This window comes from Lampris incognitus, chromosome 1 (assembly GCF_029633865.1).
Source record: "Lampris incognitus isolate fLamInc1 chromosome 1, fLamInc1.hap2, whole genome shotgun sequence".
Lineage (NCBI taxonomy): Eukaryota > Metazoa > Chordata > Actinopteri > Lampriformes > Lampridae > Lampris > Lampris incognitus.
Genome location: NC_079211.1, coordinates 143,629,149 through 143,646,803, shown reverse-complemented (window position 1 = coordinate 143,646,803; position 17,655 = coordinate 143,629,149). Strand labels below are relative to the sequence as shown.

Genomic DNA, 17,655 nt, shown 5'->3' with positions numbered 1-17,655 from the left:
ATCTTTGTTATTTATTTTGATACTTCCAAGGAGCAGATTTTACTAAAAAAACAGTGGAATGTTGATCAAATAGATGAAAATGTTGTGGTACTGAATACAAGCCCCTCTACACATGCCACATACATAACTCTCGAAAGTTGATGTGTGACCTCTTTCCCTCTGGAAGGTAGGAGACTGTAGGAGAAGCCTGGCTTTCAGGGCCAAATTCCCTCTGCTCCGTCACAGCACCTGTCTTGGGGTACTTGTTATTCCGCTTGTTGAGCCTCAGCGGTAAACTAAACTTGCACATTGCATGGTGTTGTCCATTTTTGTTATTCGTCAGTTATTCTCATTTTGATATTTGTCGCCTTTTGCATTTTTATTGGGGTCTTTCAGCTGTGCTAGTCCAACAGATTTGTGCATTACTGCTGTCTTAGAAGCACAAACACACTCACACACACACAGATGCACTTTTTGTCATGCTCCTGTGTGTCCTTTCCCGACAGAAATCCAACTCCTCTGGCCGCAATCTGTAAACCTGCTCCCTCCGCATCTTCCTCACAGGCTTTTGGATCCCCGACCTGTCTGGTCTCAAGAAAACCCCACTGAAACGCCACTTCCTGCTTTCCCCTAAACAACCCGCTGTGCTTTAGGCCGCCTTCTTCTTCTTCAGTCCTCATTCTTGCAGGCCTTTCTGATACCTCTGACAATGGCAACTGCCAGATGCTCCTTAAACACCTATAGCGACTTCGAGAGCTACAGATCTCCATTCCATCCATCAAAGCGAAGGGGAACTCTGTCCCTCTTTTCTGCGGACCCGCTCGCCATGGAATCCCTCCATTCCCATACGTACACTAGATGTTTTGGACTTGCAATCACATCCAACAGCAGTGCCAATGATACCTGTGCTGACGACGCTCAACTTTCCTTATTTCCTTCTGTCCTCTGACACCCAGGTGCATGTTTAAGTGCACATCACTGCCAACCTGGTTGACATCTCCTTGTGGGGATGTGCCTGAAAAACATCCAGCTCATTCGGAACCAGATCGTGGTGACTCCTGCATAGACTGCAAACTCTTGGTCTTGACTTGAGAAGACTGACTGTAATCCTATGCAGCCATAACCAGATCCAGTAGATTACATTATGCCCAGCACCTTGTTCAAGCTTTAATCGTGATTTTTCCTAAAAGAAAAATAAAAAAAGTGTGTGGACTCATACAAAAATAAGCCTTCTCGGTCATCACATATGACCCACTAGAGGTGTGGCAGCGTCTGTATCTGCAGAGGCCCTGTGCTCTGCCTGTAGTTTCTTATTTCGCCACGTGCAGGACATTTCTGGGCGTTAACCTTCGGGTCGCGGGGGGGGGGGGGGTGCAGCTCCCAGCCTCTAACAGGGCACAGGACGTGAGGGCGGGACTCAATAACAACGTAGTGACGTGACGCCAGCAAGCACGCATCCAACAGGAAGCTACGACAATGGCGGCCACTGAAAGAGAGGATGGGGGACGGAGAGTGACGCGGAGTCGGCCCTGTACGCTGGGATGCGTCCCGGCAACTGCGGTCGGGGGGGCGTGTCCTTTCGGTGACGTAGCGCCGGGGAGGCGGGGCTAACTTTGAACGTTGCCTTTACGAACCGCGACCGACCAGACCTGCTCCTTGCCAGCTCCCTCAAAACCTTCCGTGTGGTGCCAATTACGCGCCCATGACACTGAAACCTGCGCAGTCTCCAAGCTGGAGACGCCAATAAGCTGCCCTTCCTTCGTGCAGGTCAAGGGCAGTTTATTGGCTGATCATATGGAATTCAAAGCCCCGGTGCTAGCATACGAGGCCACGGTGTCCTTCCCTGTCCAAGCCTCATCGACCCTTCATCCTGCCTGGATTCCTCCCTCTGCTTTCCCAATGGGGGGAAATCCCACCTCCGTCTGAACATTCCCCATCTTCCAGTAAATGCTGCAAACCAATATCTCATTTCACCTTCATTTGAAGAAAAAACAACTACTTCTGTTTCCCCTCTAAATGCTAATTTATTTATATCCATTCGTTCTCTTGTTGTTTATTCCTCAATTGTTTTCCTAGTATTACCCCTGTACATGGCCACTGCATGGTCACAGCGGTAATATAAGGGGAAGGAAGCCTTTTACCCTGACCAACAGACCTTACAATGAGTTGTCTTTAATCATGGGTATCTAGAAATTGAGGCCTATCATGCAGTGGCACTTATAGTAAGAGTCTACAGATAAACATGTCTGCTAAATACAACACAGATTGTATTTACAAGTTATTTCATTGAAGAATTTGGGGGGGGAATTCATTGATGCATTGGCAAAAGATATATCCAATACTGAAATATTTTGAATTATGGTTTGTTGTCATTTTTTGACCAATTCTCCTAAATTGGCAATTCTCCTATGTTGACACTGTAACCACCATCTGACAAGTACAGTGAACACAGCCCTCGGGAAATTATGTCTCCATTTGTCCACTAGGTTGTGCTCAAACCACACACCTTAGAGAGATGCACTGAGCCTGCACAGTCTAATAGGGTAAAGTGGGTGTGAAGACGGTGAACCACTGCATGGCATCTTGAAATGATGCTGTAAAATTACTTGAGGATTTATCTCGGGAGTCAACATATTGCATAGATGTGTTGTTAGGTGTTTATCAACACAATGGCAAGGAGCTGAGGGTGGGGAAACAAGGCAAAGAAGCATATAGCTAGTCATTAACTTTTTATCCATGTTGGCAAGATACTGTTGGGAATATAGAGTGCCTTCAGACATTAATGCTAAACTCTGGTTGCTATCTTTGTTTTATTTATTTTGTTTGAGCTTGGGGGGGCAATATCTTATTTAACAGTATTGAGACTATTATGATGATGATGATTATGATGATGATGATTTATTTCGAACGTGTAAATAAGCAGGATATAACATACAGATAAGCCATTGCCAATAATCTGAGGTGACCAACAAAACCACACATCAAACCCAGCGTACAAATCTCCGTATGCGTCAGATTATTTGTTACACGGTCGGGAAGGAGTAGGAGGACGTATACGCTTGTTTTTTCCCTACCCCTTCTCACTTACTCTTAAGTTAATTCAGCTACTATACATTTCAAGCTCAATTCCCACTGTGCTGTATAGCTCAAAGTCAATGCAAGTCGTGCTGCACAATATAATGACCCACACTGCTGCACACTATAGCGTTTGATTCAATATAATGACCCATACTGCTGCACACTATAGTGTTTGATTCAATATGACCCACACTGCTGCACACTATAGTGTTTGATTCAATATAATGACCCACACTGCTGCACACTATAGTGTTTGATTCAATATGACCCACACTGCTGCACACTATAGTGTTTGATTCAATATAATGACCCATACTGCTGCATACTATAGTGTTTGATTCAATATAATGACCCACACTGCTGCACACTATAGTGTTTGATTCAATATAATGACCCACACTGCTGCACACTATAGCGTTTGATTCAATATAATGACCCACACTGCTGCACACTATAGTGTTTGATTCAATATAATGACCCACACTGCTGCACACTATAGTGTTTGATTCAATATAATGACCCACACTGCTGCACACTATAGTGTTTGATTCAATATAATGACCCACACTGCTGCACACTATAGTGTTTGATTCAATATAATGACCCACACTGCTGCACACTATAGTGTTTGATTCAATATAATGACCCACACTGCTGCACACTATAGTGTTTGATTCAATATAATGACCCATACTTCTGCACACTATAGTGTTTGATTCAATATAATGACCCACACTGCTGCACACTATAGTGTTTGATTCAATATAATGACCCACACTGCTGCACACTATAGTGTTTGATCCCTGTTTGACCACACTGATAACAGCTGTGATGACTGAGATACATAGGTGGAGGTCTCTCTCTCTGCATCAAGACTCGCATCTTAAAATAGACTGAGGGAGGGAGGGAGCAGTGAAGGTCACCTCAAATTCTTCCCAAAACCATTCTTTAAGCTATTTTCCCATCCAACATGATGATTGGCACTGGTGAATGTTCGCCAATTGCTCAAAATTCAGACGAGAATTACACCGCAGGAGCAATAAAAACAGATCAGCCACTCTTTAAGTGTATTGATTTATTATATATGGGTTATAAACATCACAAAATAGAGTTGGGGAAGGTCTTGCACAAAGATATATAATGAAGTAAAAGAGCAACCTTGGATAACTCAAGCTCGTCAATGGAAAAGGCATGATTATATCTTCACTTTAGGGACATCTGTGTTTGTATGATTCGCATTTCAGTGCAAACAATGTATTTTCCGTTCATGTCTCCCGAATCTTCGTCGACGTCATTAATAATGTATTGGCCAACGTGGCGTGATAAGGTTGCTCTTTTATTTTGAAATCTCTTTTATTGCATATTACTTTTGAACAGACTCTGTTGCTCATAACAATAAGATCTCAAAGTCACAGCATTCAAATAAAATAACATCTATGTAATGTTCAATATACATAATATTATTCCCAAGCATCAAATCGTATTCTATTATTAACATCATTAATGTCCTTAGAAGCAAATGTCAATATTAAAATACCTGAATATAAATCACATGCCTTATGCAAAATAATTGCTCCTTTTTAATGTTAGGTAAAATAATTTAAGTCAAAGCAGTCAAGCCTGAAGAATTAGCAAAACCTATACATTGCTTTGTGTCAAATGCATTTTTTACTGAAGGCCACTTCCAGACAAAGCATGTTATACAAGAATGACATCACATCTGATAAAATGACGACACGAGTTGCAACTAAACTTCTTCATCAAGTGGGGAAAGAACAGGTGCCTTAATTGTATTTCTCTTCTCAAACCACAACTAATATAGCAATAAGATAAATAATCACCCACAAAATCACACTTTGGAAATAATACTAAAGTCGTAGTGAACAGTAGTAATATTACACTGTGCCGAAGTACAATATACGACTGGATATAATTTTGCGGAGGGAAAAAAAAACAATGGAAGGTAACTCTTAACAACGGCAGAAGTGACAATGCCTCACCTATTCGTGGAGACAGTGGCGTGTGTACTTTATAAATAGTGTGTGCTTCAGACATAGTGTGCAGAAACTGCACAGACCGTACGTCTTTGTATACTGAACGTCTGTATAACTGGGCTTGTGTCTCATCTACATGCAGGCTAGTACGTCCTCTGAGCATAACTACATCAAAACAAGGTGAGAACGGCAAAGAGCTATGTTCAACTGTGTGTGTGTGTGTGTGTGGTATTTGTCTTTGACGGGGAAAAAAGAAGGTCGGCGAGAGAGACAGAGAGAGAGAGAGAGAGACTGGTCTGACATCGTCAAACTTAGCCAAAATATCAAGCTTATTCCATATCAATGTACTAAATCACTGTAATGAATTTACAGTATGTACACATAGTGCAGCTGACATCATTATCCATAATATACAGTGCAAAACTAGATAATGTCATCCAGGAGATGAGGGGTACCCACCCAGTCCAGTGTTCGAGGCTCGGACGCGGCCATGATCATACACATGAACTGTTTCCCCGTTCTCTTATCTATTGGGTAAATAGTGGTGGGGGTGAACCTCTTGTTGCTCTCCACAAACTCGCATAGCTGGTTGTAGATTTTGGGATATTCGTGACGGAGGAAGACGCCCCTGGTCCTGAGCTCACGCTGGATGTTGACGAAGCACACTTCCCTGGCTTTTCTGCCCTCCTCCCCCTCCTTATCAATGTCAGGCGTGCCTGGCGGCGGCGTGAGGATGAGCGTTTCCATGTCGCCGTCCTTCCTGAGCACTTTCTTCTCTGGGCTGGAGGAGGCCAAGGACACCTTTGCATATTTCCGGACTGTTGGCGTTTGGAATCGTGGCGAAGGTCTGTCAGGCACTAGTTCGCCAACAGCTATGGACACATTCAGAAGGAAACATTCATTGGGGTCGTATTCATTGCCCGCCTGCTGCAGCTCCTTGCAGAATTCGCCTAGGTTGTCTCTGAAGCTGTCCAGCTCTCTGATGGACAAATACGTGGGCGACATGGGGAGGCTCTCGAGCCCGGTCTGCAAGAAGTTGTCGGCGGTCTCTGGATTAGCAAAACCCAAGAAGAGAACGCCTCGCCCCCTGGAGAGGTACCCGGCTTTGGCAGCGCGGGAGAAGGCCTTGTGGATCTCTGAATTCTCTCTGCAGAACTTCAGGGTGTGTCGGCACACACTGCTGACACGGCCATACAAACAGTTCTCTTTATGGGTCTCCCAGTCGTCTCTGCGGCAGTTGCGGGAGCAGTAAAACGTGTAGCAGCTATGGCACGACTTGAAGTACAAGCACGCGTTGAACAGCGTCTCCGTCCGCTTGCACTTCCTGTTGGCGCAAACCATGGTGTCCTCTTCATCCGTGCTGTGGTCTGGGGAACACTCCTCCGCACTCCTCTGTAAGCCGTCGCAGCCGCTGTCGGGGTCTTTTACGGTGTCGGGGCTGGATTTGGTGGGCGACAGCTGGGTGTTCAGAGGGCCGACATTCTCCAGGCCGGAGGCTCCCTTTTCTTTTTCAACATCTTCGGTCATCAGTTGCTTTAGTTGGCCCAAAAGACCTTCGCTTTCGTTCGGTTTCCTGACAGATGGCGGCTTGTAATCAACAACCAGGTCCGCTAACAGCTCGTCCAGTTGTTCTAGACTCTGCTGCAGAGAGAAATTACCATGTTTTCGGTCTTTGGTCCTGTCGGCTGCGTCGGATGGCTGCTCTTGATGGATAAGTCTGGGAGAGGGAACCTTTTCCCTGGCCAATGCATCCCAGTGGACAGACTGCGTGTCACGCTGTTTGCTGTTGCCCGCGCGTATGTCATTGTCTGTGATGGTGATCTCAGGGGTTACAAACCAGAGCCCACCCTTTGCATTCCTCCAGTTGCTGTTTGGGCCTCGCTCTAAGGAGTTTTCGGAGAGTGACAGGGCCGCGTAGCGCCTCGGTGAACTCGAGAGGTTGAGTATGACTGGCTGAGGTGCAGCTTCCGACGATGTCGCATGTCTTCCCTGGTAAAACAGGTTCTCGTAGCTGCGGCCTCGAGGCACCGTTTGCTCTCTGTCGTGGCGTGGGTAAAGAATATTATCCCAAGACTTGGAGTGATTTCTAACCTCGGCCCCTAGTCTACTCGCTTCCAAAGAGCTGTTGCCAAACGAGGGCGACATAATTGGGTCTTGTCTTACTCTGGGCGGCGTTTGCTGCGAGGACTGGTAAGAATAACCCGATATGCTTGAGCGATACCAGTCGTCCGGAAATGCCTGGGACATCCGTGGCCGCCGCCGGCCCTCAGTGTGATACTGTCTTGACGGAATATATTGGTCTGCCTGAGGATTGAATGGCTTGGGGTAAAACCCTCTGGAGCAACTCAAAGGATATGGATTGCTCCGATAGTCTTCTCCGTAGTAGGGTGTAGACAGTGGCGTTTGAGAGAAGTATGACCCTGCCTCGCTTGTGGAGTAAGGTCTGCCGTAGACAGGTTGCGCTAGCTCCTGGTTAGAAACATGGTCGGTGTAATATGACTTTAGGGGAAGGGTGTGCACCCAGCGAGTCCTGGGATCGTACTGACTGGTCAGAGTGCTACCGTGGCTGGTTAGACTGGACTGATCGTCCTGAAAATATGTCCTTGAGTAGGGATGGATGGGATATCTAACAGGATCCTCGGTGTAGAAAAACTTAGTGGGTATGCTGGGGTTCGAGTAAGCCCTTTGCTCTCTAGTCAGGTAAGGGACTGTTGGAGTCTGCATTCTGTGCATGTCTATATGTTGGTAGGAGATAGGAGACATACTGGTGGTGTAGTGGTATCCTTGTCTAAAATCTCCACTGTAACACTCGCTTGGTGTAGGTGTTTGCGAGGAGGCAATCTGCCTTGGCACATACAACCCTCTACTGCTGCTGGAGTGGGAGTATCTCTGCCAGGGCTGCTCGCTCTGCATGTTGGGTACCTGCCTGGATGTATGCTGGAGTACAGCGGCATCTGGTTTTATGTCGACACGGTACCTGACATGAGGAGTTATGGCTGGTTTATCTAGTTTATTCTCCTCAAAACAGTCTGAGACACAGAGGGGAGAATGGGGCTGCAGTTTGATAGGATGAACCTCGTTTAGAAAAGCTCTACCGGAGGAATAGGACTCTTGGTGTGGTTCAGGCGTCTTTAGAGGGTCTGACACAGCCTGAGGTGCATCGCTCCCCTTCCTGGCCGCTGGAGGGGACACGGAGATGGGCACAGGTGTGAGAGTCGCCTTGATTCTGGGAACACTTTTAGACCTGGTTCTCTTTTTGGAATCCGCCCATGTAAGATGGCTGGTTTTGTCCTGGCTAGTGTGCTGCTGGAGTTGTCTCGTGTTGAACAGATCAGGGGAGGAGAAACGAAGGTGCCCTGGTTGAGCAAGCCCATTCCACATGACATCTTTATTCAGTGTCTGATGCTCAGCCCTGTTGTATGAATACTCCATTGAGGAAGAGAAGGGCTGTGGGTCATCCAGTGACTCAATGAAGTCAAAGCTACGACAGTGTCTTTTGTTGATGATTTCTGGCTTGTCGATCATTTGCATGTCACATTGCTGGGGAGAGTGGAGCGAAACGGAGTGCCCAGTGATTGGGTTTAGAGTGACATCCCGATATAGAGTGGATACCAGTATGTCAGGTGGATGTGTTCGTGTCATCTTAAAGGAACTCCGAAGGTCCCCATTCAGTGTGATCCAAGATCAACACAACCTGTGAAAGAGTAAGAGATTTCAGTAGAAATATACACATCAAACATAATTTATTCATTCTGGTATTATAGACAATGGCTAACCATAATTTCTGTATAGAAGTACTGTCAAGACCTAATAGTTACTTAATCTGCTTACCTTACCATATTGTAATGTTTATTTGTATGTTTTTCAACGGCTGAATTAGACGTAATGTAAAAATAAAGCAGTTAATAATACTTGGGCATGACCAGTATGGGATTGTTTGGTCTGCTACCTATGAAGAACACTTTGTAAATTATTTAATAATCAGTTTAAAGCAGCAGTAGACAACTTTTTTTGCTTTAACTTATCATTATGAAGCAAACAGTGATTGCAGAGTGTAATTACTATAGAATAATGACATCATCGGCGTTTAGATTAGTTCCCTATGAGCCTTGCTTTCACTATGCAATTCTGTCTGCCACTAGGTACCATCTCATGGGAGAATGAAGGCTTGATTTGCGGCACAAAGGAAGTGCGTAACCAACATAGGACGAGGATAGCGCCTTTGTTTTCCCCGGTAGCTATTGGTAGCTATCCCCAGTAGTGGAAATTGTAGACAGTGGAGACTCTACCCGGCAAGAGAAAAAGAAACAAGGAGGCACAGAAGGCGAAGACAGAGAGAGAGAGAGAGAGTGATAGAAACAGGAGTAAAACGAGAGTGAACCTCGGACAAGAATTCACTCAATGAAGCGAGCTCCGGTGTTGTATCGAACTCTTGTTTCCCCATCAAGATCTGTTTCCCCCTTGCTCGGTGTTGTATTGAACTCGTGCTTAGGGGGAAACAGATCTCGACGGGGAAACAGAGTTCGATACAACACCCAGGACTTGAGAGGGCTCCAAACCGACATTCATTTGGCATTCTTTCTGCCGGATCATTAAGTAGCACAACCTGCCTACTTATGAATACTACCAGATGTTTTACTCTGCCTTTATCGTAGCACTGAGATCGGGGTTTCTAGTTCAGATTGGGATTCTCACGGTGGTTTCTTGCTTTGGACAGTAGCCAGGCTGCTAATAAACGGAAAGCGATCTGGTTGTCTTTGTGACAGTGGGACAAGCAATCAAAACACTTGGAAATGCTGTGGTGGTGGTGGTGGTGGTGATGAAAAGTTGTCTACAGCCGCTTTAATGGAAGACTAGCAGCTGCTAACAGTTTACCTGATCAAGACAGGGTGATTGCAGCACACTCGATCTTGCATAACAGGTTTTGTTTTGAAATCTTCAGTGGATTCATTCTAATTATAAAACATAATAATAACATGCCATGTAACGGCGAGAACAAACATCATTTCATCTTGAAATACTGGGTAAACACGGTTGTGGGTTATGATAAGTACCTAAATTATATTGTCATAAAAACAATGAACGCTGTGAAGTTATGTTGACAGGTGATGGGGGGGAAAAAAGTAATTCCAAATGGTTCACTCGGATTACTGAAGCGTGATACTCCGGAGTACTGTACAACTACTGTGTGGATACGAGCTATCTCCACTTCAATCCGGCGAATATTAACCGATTCCATGTCTAAACAGATTACATAATGAAGTAACCATCCTAAACTGGATACATTCCACCTTGTGACAATGCGAGCCAACGGTTTTGCAAATTCTCACCGAGAAGTCGAACAAACAGATAACCACCCACACGGTCAGCCGCTGCTAAACACATATCAGCCCCATCGCTGAGGGCTTCATAGAGTGCTTTGTTTAAAAATAAATACGGGTACACAAATAAATATCTATTTCTGCGTTGCTTTACTAGATTTCTGTGTCTGTAAAAGCGGTAAATACACTAACATAGACACACACATGCACACACACATGCACACACGTGCACACACACGTGCACACTCACACACAGGCACTCTTCCTTGTTGGCACTCAACCATGAGCTAACCCTGAGTTACCATCTGTTCGTCGTGATGAGAGGACTGACCAACCATCTCCCCATCACGTCTCCACAACACCTGAATATCGTGTCTGTTCACACGTACAACAATAACCTCAGCACAAGAGAAACACAAGCCTACCGTACCGATCGGTGTTTCACCCTGTTCGTTTCTATTTTCAAAACGTGCAGAACTTGGTTGTGCACACTGTACACGTAACTGTATAGGCTGCTGATTAGTGCCGTTGAGAAGATATGCCAACGCCGGCGCACGACCTAACGACGGCCTTTGTTTAAATGAATTTCAATGACACACCAGCCTGCCTTCGCCGAGATGGGCCATCGTACCATTTTTGAGATTTTCTGTTTTCTGCTCTCTGCAGAGCTACAAATCAAATCTCCTGACGTTTTATTCAGATTTTATTTATTTATTTTTTTCACAGTGAAAAATGAACTTTTAGACGGAGAACCTGCCGCTGTGTATTCCACTCCTCACTTTCGGCTCGCCAAAACGTACCGCTTGAAAGATAATGGTTCTTGGGAGCCAATTTGAACGGTTTTCCCCAAAATGCTTAACCAGTAGCACTTAACAAAAGGATTTTCTAGTCTGGAAATGCAGCTTTCTAATGTTTATTTCTTTTTTTAGCTTCCCACCGCTGCAGAAAAGTTTTCGCAAGCTGGCCCAATGATGTGGGCTGGATTTGAGCATAGCAGGAATGTTATCTGGGGTAAAGTCTGTGTCAGCTGTCCCAAAAATAGCAAGGGGGGGGGGGGGAAAGTGCTGTAATATCCATTAATATGGTAAAACACGCAACCGATTCCACGAGCCCTGCCATCCGAGCCGACACTCAGTCACGAAAGAGTTGCTCAAAATGCATCCCTCTGCTTACCTTCGCAGCCCTGTGATTTCTCTTATTGAACGGCGATGTTAGTATAAGAGGGTCCATTTCTTGCCAAGCGTGCACTATTTCCTCGATGAAAAGGTCACGATGTGCGGCGTGGAACGCCTAGGCCATTTTTGATGGATCGCTAATTACCAGGGGCTTGCCAAGCTTCATTAGCAGCTCGCAATAAAGACGTGGCAATCCTGTTCATCTCCACCACCGCCGTTTCGTCGCTCGCAAGGAGGCCGAGCGTGCAGGCCTATCTGACTGGGGGGCTACGGATACTTGATGATCCGGGGGGGAGAAAAGAAGTCAACAAAACTACATATGAAGAAGAGGGGAAAGCGATGCCGGGCCAGCTGCAGTGTCGCTGAGGCTTTCACTGGGGCCATCCTTTTCACCTTTCATTAAAATGGTTTTGCAGAGGAGGTGGGGGGGGGGGGGTTGCACTTTCAGCTGACTGGTAAGCTAGTCCGAGAACAAGCTCATCTGCAACAACAAAAAGAGAGAGAGAGAGAAGGGAAAGACTATGCAAGGCCTATATTGCTATTGCTACACTATATTTTGTTCTTAGCGTGACCTTTTTCATTTTTTAAAATGTTTTTTATGAAGATGGCTTTGCAGAGGAGGTGGGGGGTTGTTGCACTTTCAGCCTGATCGGTGAACTAAAGAGCAGGCTCACATGCCATAACAGTCGCCTGGATACAGACCACAGCGAGGAGACCACCAAAACCCTCCGCAGCAGAGGAGCAGAGTCTGGCCAAGACCACTATACTAGGAGCCTCCATGCGGGGCTACTACATATAACTCTGCTGGCCTACTATACCCCATCTAAAGACGGTATGGTGGCCTGCAGAAATTGTGCCATTTAACAAGGAAAGGGGGAGGAGGGGGGACCCCTAACTTCTCAGTATGCAAAACCTATTGCGTAAGAACATTCGGCAAACTATGGAAACTGCACATCAAGGTAATAACCAACTAGAAAGGAATGTAAATAAAAAAAAGAAGAAGAAGGGGAAACTCTCTTTGAAACAAATGCGTCAGCGCCTCCGAACCAGGACCGAATGTTTGGCGAGCACTTCTCCACACGTCTTCTTCTGCGGCTGCGGCACGGCGCCGGCCCCCGCATCCTTTGTGGCTGACCCAGAGCGTCTTTTTGGGGCTCCGCGATGACATCATTTACAAAGAACAGCACCGGTTCAAATCCCCGAACCACCACCCCCACCACCACCACCACCACCCCCCCCCAAAAAGAAGAAGAAGAAGAAGAAGAAGAAGAAGAAGAAGAAGAAGAAGAAGAAGAAGAAGAAAAGCAAAGAACATCTCGTGTAGGAACAGAAGGGCAGATCGAGTGAACTTCTGGACTACGCCGATATGGATTTCCGCAGCGGCAAAATAAAAATCAATAATTGGAAACGAAAAGGAAATTAACGCGAGCCTTACCGTCTCGCTCACACGCGCGTGAGGACCGCATCGGCTGCCGGGCTCGCTGCTCTCGGTACTCGTCCTCGCGCACCTGCGACTACAAACCTCCGAGTGCGCCGTCCTGCTTGCCATGTTGCCCAAACCGCTCGGCGGCGATGCCTCCCGTCGCTCATGGCTGTTTATGTGTGCGCGTGCGTGTGCGCGTGCGCGCGTGAGTGTGTGATGGACGGCGTAGAGAGGAGGTGCGTCTCAGCCTGCGCTTGTGCGAACGATGATAATACGTGCGCGCGGAGTCGGGGGGCGTGGCCGTGCGTGGTTTTAAGAGGCAGGGTCGTGCAAAGCTTCAGGCTGGGACTGGGAGCAAGGCGGGCTCCAGTCAGGGCCGCTTCCTAAATCACCCCACCCCCCACCCCCACCCTTCCCCAATTCATCTTTGTAGAGGACTGGGCGTTCGGGCTGATGGAGGTTATTATTTCGTAATTCCGTGGTGCGGGGTGTTCACACACATCCTGCATCGTCTCATTTCTGAGTCTGACTGAATCTCCCTGTTCACGAGTTACGTATTTCCCCAAATCTCCAAATAATAAAAAAAAAAACAAGAAATTACTGAATTGCATTTTCCTAAAATTGTGTACCTTCCCAGACAGCATCCGGATGTGGGCCACTTCAGGCAATGATGCGGCACCGATGGTCTTCTTCTGGACCTGACAACATGGATGTGAGCCTGAAGTGGCCCACATGTATAACAGCAAATATGGCCCAAATATGCCAAATCAAATGTGGGCCTTTTTTTGGCAAAGATGCGGTGCTCTGGGCAACATGTGATCTGGATGTGGCCCTGAAGTGGCCCGTGTGGTAAATGCTGAATATGGCCCAAATATCCCAAAACAAATATGGGCCACCTTCGGCAAATATGTGGCACATGCGGCATTGCTATGGCTTGGTTCTGGCCCAGATCTGGCGAACAGGAGCGGACCACCCAAGGGCCATCATTCCACGCGGTATGTGGGCCGGATGAAAGTGCCGGGTGTGGGACGGGTCGGGGCCACAGCAGTTTTGCTATCTGGGGTTTGGTAGTACTGGACTACAGTGGACCAAGTGAGGAAGAAAAACCAAGTCTGTGCCAGTAAAACCGGTAAATTTCCTTCCCGTCGTGTGACTGGGAGGAAACTCATGAAAAATATGCCGTTCGGTTTTTGGGGGATTCATCCCTTGAGGGAGCAAACGATGCACCCAATTTTCAAACATCAACAGTTTCTTTTTTATCGACGCAAGCCTCTGCCCAGTGACGTCATGCTGGTGATGTACAGGCCCGAGGCGCTCCTGTGACGGTGAAACGGAGACAGTTTTGCGAGTCCGTATGAGTCGTTTTTATGAGTCCGTCATAACTCACGTATGCAAAACAACGGCGCAAAAAGAGGTGCCATCGGCTTGAAGCCAGAAAAAACCATTTGTGTGTCATTCTGTCACAGTAACTGTGTTCCAGTTTTAATCATTTGTTCTTTAGGCAGTAGGTCACCGGCACTCGGTCGCCGACGAGGGTGTCGGACAAACTCCCCTTTCTTGCTCGTGATATTCGATAACACGAATCTGCAGCGCTATCCTGTAATGCGGGAGAGACATCTGGTTGGAAAGCTCGTCCGGACACAGCTCCTGCATGGTGTGAATTGATGACAGGGACAGCGGGCTGCGAGCCCCAGCCCGGAGCATGTGACTGCTGCAGGAAAAGTGCTTACGGAGGCAGTCTCACCACAGACAGAAATCACTACAGACGCGTACAGCGCCGATAAGATGGAGATTGGAATGATCCCCAGCTTTGATAGAGTGGATTTTACAGCGGGGCAGAGCGTCTTCCCCAGCTCAAACCACACCAGATGATCTCCAATCATTTTAGAGGCCCGGGGTTTTATGCTATTGCGTCTTTTTTTTCCCCCCTTCTCTTTCCTGCCCGCTTAAAGTGATCATGCGTCGTCATTACAGAACAAAAGCGCAAGATGAGACTCCATCTGGGACAACATGCCGCGTGTATTAGATAGGATTCGGAGTAACGGCGTTGTGGATTGCACATTGTGAGTGGCTTCTATCCGAGCATGTGTGACTCACCCGCACAGTGCTTTGGCATCAGCTAATGTCAGCTGTTGGTTAGCAGGCTTTAGTAGCTGTCAGCTGCCTGCTTCGGAGGGTGTCTTCGGCACCTTGCGGGCTCAGCGGAGAGGAAATCGATGGCTCTCTGTCGATCAAAGGCCCCTCTGACAGGGATCACTCAGACTTACACCCCGTAGTAACAAAACGAAACTGACCCAGCCGTGGTGGGCACTGGGAGGAATTCAGTAGCTCCCACTTTCCCGTGTTCTTCCGTGCAAAACAATTCCCCTACGCCCTCCAGTAGTCTCCGGTGTATTGTGCATGGAAAATTACACGTCTTTCACCAAACCGACGCTTTCCTTTGTTATATGTTGCTTTTCCCCCCCATGCTCCTTGCTCAGAAAAACAAAAGAAATTACGTAAGGGCTGCAAGTGGAGCTGTACTTGCTGCTGGGCCAATTGCTTAGTGATTCCAGCCCGAAATAGCAAATGTGGCAGGCCGCTATAAAGCCGCGCTCGCCTTTGGTTATACCGGAAAGCAAGGAGAAGTCGGCGGAAACAAGAAAACCACATTAGAGAGAGATGTCAAGACAAAGATGTTTCAGTTGGGCTGCATTGGGGTGGGTGGGGTGGGTGGGGGGGGTGGGGATCCCCGGGGGATCGTGAGACGTTGTCTATAGCCCTCGCTGCTGTGATGAATATTTCAGATACCCAGATCCAGGCCTCTCACGTAGACGCGGCTTTGAACGGAGGTCGTTACTTGAAGTCTCGCGTTATCGTCTGAAGTCCAGGATGAAAATGTGCGGCTCCTCGGAACCGGTGGGGGTTCAGGTTTAGAGAGAGAGAGAGAGAGAGAGAGAGAGAGAGAGAGAGAGAGAGAGAGAGAGAGCTAGGGGCGAAGCGCAGTGTGGCGGCGAATCCGAGGAATCCAAGGGTGCCCCATCCAGCCTTTGACTAATTCCGATTCAAGACAGATTAAGCGGTCCACAACAAATTAAACTAAACCACTCAATCTTTTCTATCCATTTATCTCCCCCCCCCCGGGCAGAACCTACAGTAGTGAGAGTGCCTAGGGGGGAATAGGCCGCTGGGATCACGTGGTCTCCAAGGGATTTAGACACGGTCCAGAGGAGCATTTGGATGCCGTTTAAGATGAGCAAGGAACTGAAGGCTCCACCCTGGCACAGTGTGTGGTCCTGGAATCAAGTCGTGAAGGATCAGATGAGATTATACCCAGGAGGCCCCGAGTGTTGCTGCGCGAACAGCGACTAGAGACACCAGCCCCCGTAGCCTCCTCCACACCTACTTCAGCTTTGGTTTCCCTATTTTTTTAATACCACCACCTCCCTCCCGGTGCACTGAAACGGCACGGTCCACAAGTGGTTCCCGGCTCGACGGAGGAAGTCGAAGAAATTGCGTCGTCTCTCTGATGAAAACACGATCTGAGCCGAGCGCCCGGCGATTCAGATGAGGAATCGTGTTGCAGCAGAGTAGGCCGCCATTCGCCTGCTCTTAACGACGGAGCGGTGTTTACATTTGGCTGCATGGAAAACAGCATTCCGATCCACTCCAACTCGCGCTCAAAAAAACAAATTCATGCGCCGGCTAAGCCATTTGGGAGCGGTCTCCATGGTAACCCACACTGAGTAGGAGCAAGAGACTGAATTGATTTCAAAGGGACTTAAGTAAAGTGCTGATGGGAGCCCTCCAAGGAGACCATAAAAAAAAAGTCTACGTCACGGGGACGAGGGGAGGTGAGAATTGCTCGTAAACGCGTGATAATCAGCTAGCGCACCGGGGACGAGATTTAGGAGTTTCCCCTTTCCCCGGTGCTGTTTCTTGCACATGCTGGGTGAAAGCGTCCACCGCATGTCCCAGATTATCTGCAGCAAAGACTGACGAATATAAATAAACATAAGGGATACCATAAGGGGACACCCCCCCCCCCCCACTGGCAGCCGCACAATGAGGGAGGAACAGACTGATACCTGCAGGGAAGACCTACACGGACAGAGTCTTGCCGCTCGCTCTAGGTGCATGTAGGTCAGGGCCAGAATAGTGTGGGTATTCACAGCTGCTCAAAGCAAACACTCGCTCCTCTTTCCTGGTCTCTTGAGACATGGTAGCACGTCCAATGCGAGGCTTAATTAAATCTTTACGACACTCTGGGCTCTCATCCCTCGTCAGCTGCCATTTTGGCTGAGGAATTATTCAGTGCACTTTAGTCGTGTTGCAACAAATGTGGCGTTTCACCAGCCGCTGCGTTCGCACCTGAGAGACGGTTTGCTTAACCTGTCCCGTCTCTTTCGGATTATTCCAGGATTTTGCTAATGTCCATATAGTTTGTTGTGTGCTGTCCATCATGTTTTAAGCCTCTCGGATGAGAGGCAAAACGTCTTCACGGATATATACGAGGTCCAGTTGCACTTGACTCAACTCCTTTGGATAACCATGACCTGGATGAATGAGAACATTCACAGACATGTTTTAAACTGTTTTTGCGGCAACCTGGAACTAGTGTTACATTATGGACCTAATATACCTGCCACAAAATTCATCAGAGCTCCAAATACTCATGAGGTACCTGTTAAGTTAGCAAGTTGGGA

At 47.4% G+C, this 17,655-nt stretch overlaps 1 protein-coding gene across 1 annotated transcript; it reads right to left on the bottom strand.

Moving 5' to 3' along the window:
* Nucleotides 1-5,331: 5,331 nt before the first annotated feature.
* Nucleotides 5,332-13,108, bottom strand: unm_hu7912 (un-named hu7912). Its single transcript, XM_056288564.1, has 2 exons — nt 12,983-13,108; nt 5,332-8,745 (listed from the first exon to the last, which is right to left on the bottom strand). The coding sequence occupies exon 2, from the start codon at nt 8,691-8,693 to the stop codon at nt 5,475-5,477; it is 3,219 nt and encodes a 1,072-aa protein (XP_056144539.1). The 5' UTR covers nt 8,694-8,745; nt 12,983-13,108; the 3' UTR covers nt 5,332-5,474.
* Nucleotides 13,109-17,655: the final 4,547 nt, after the last annotated feature.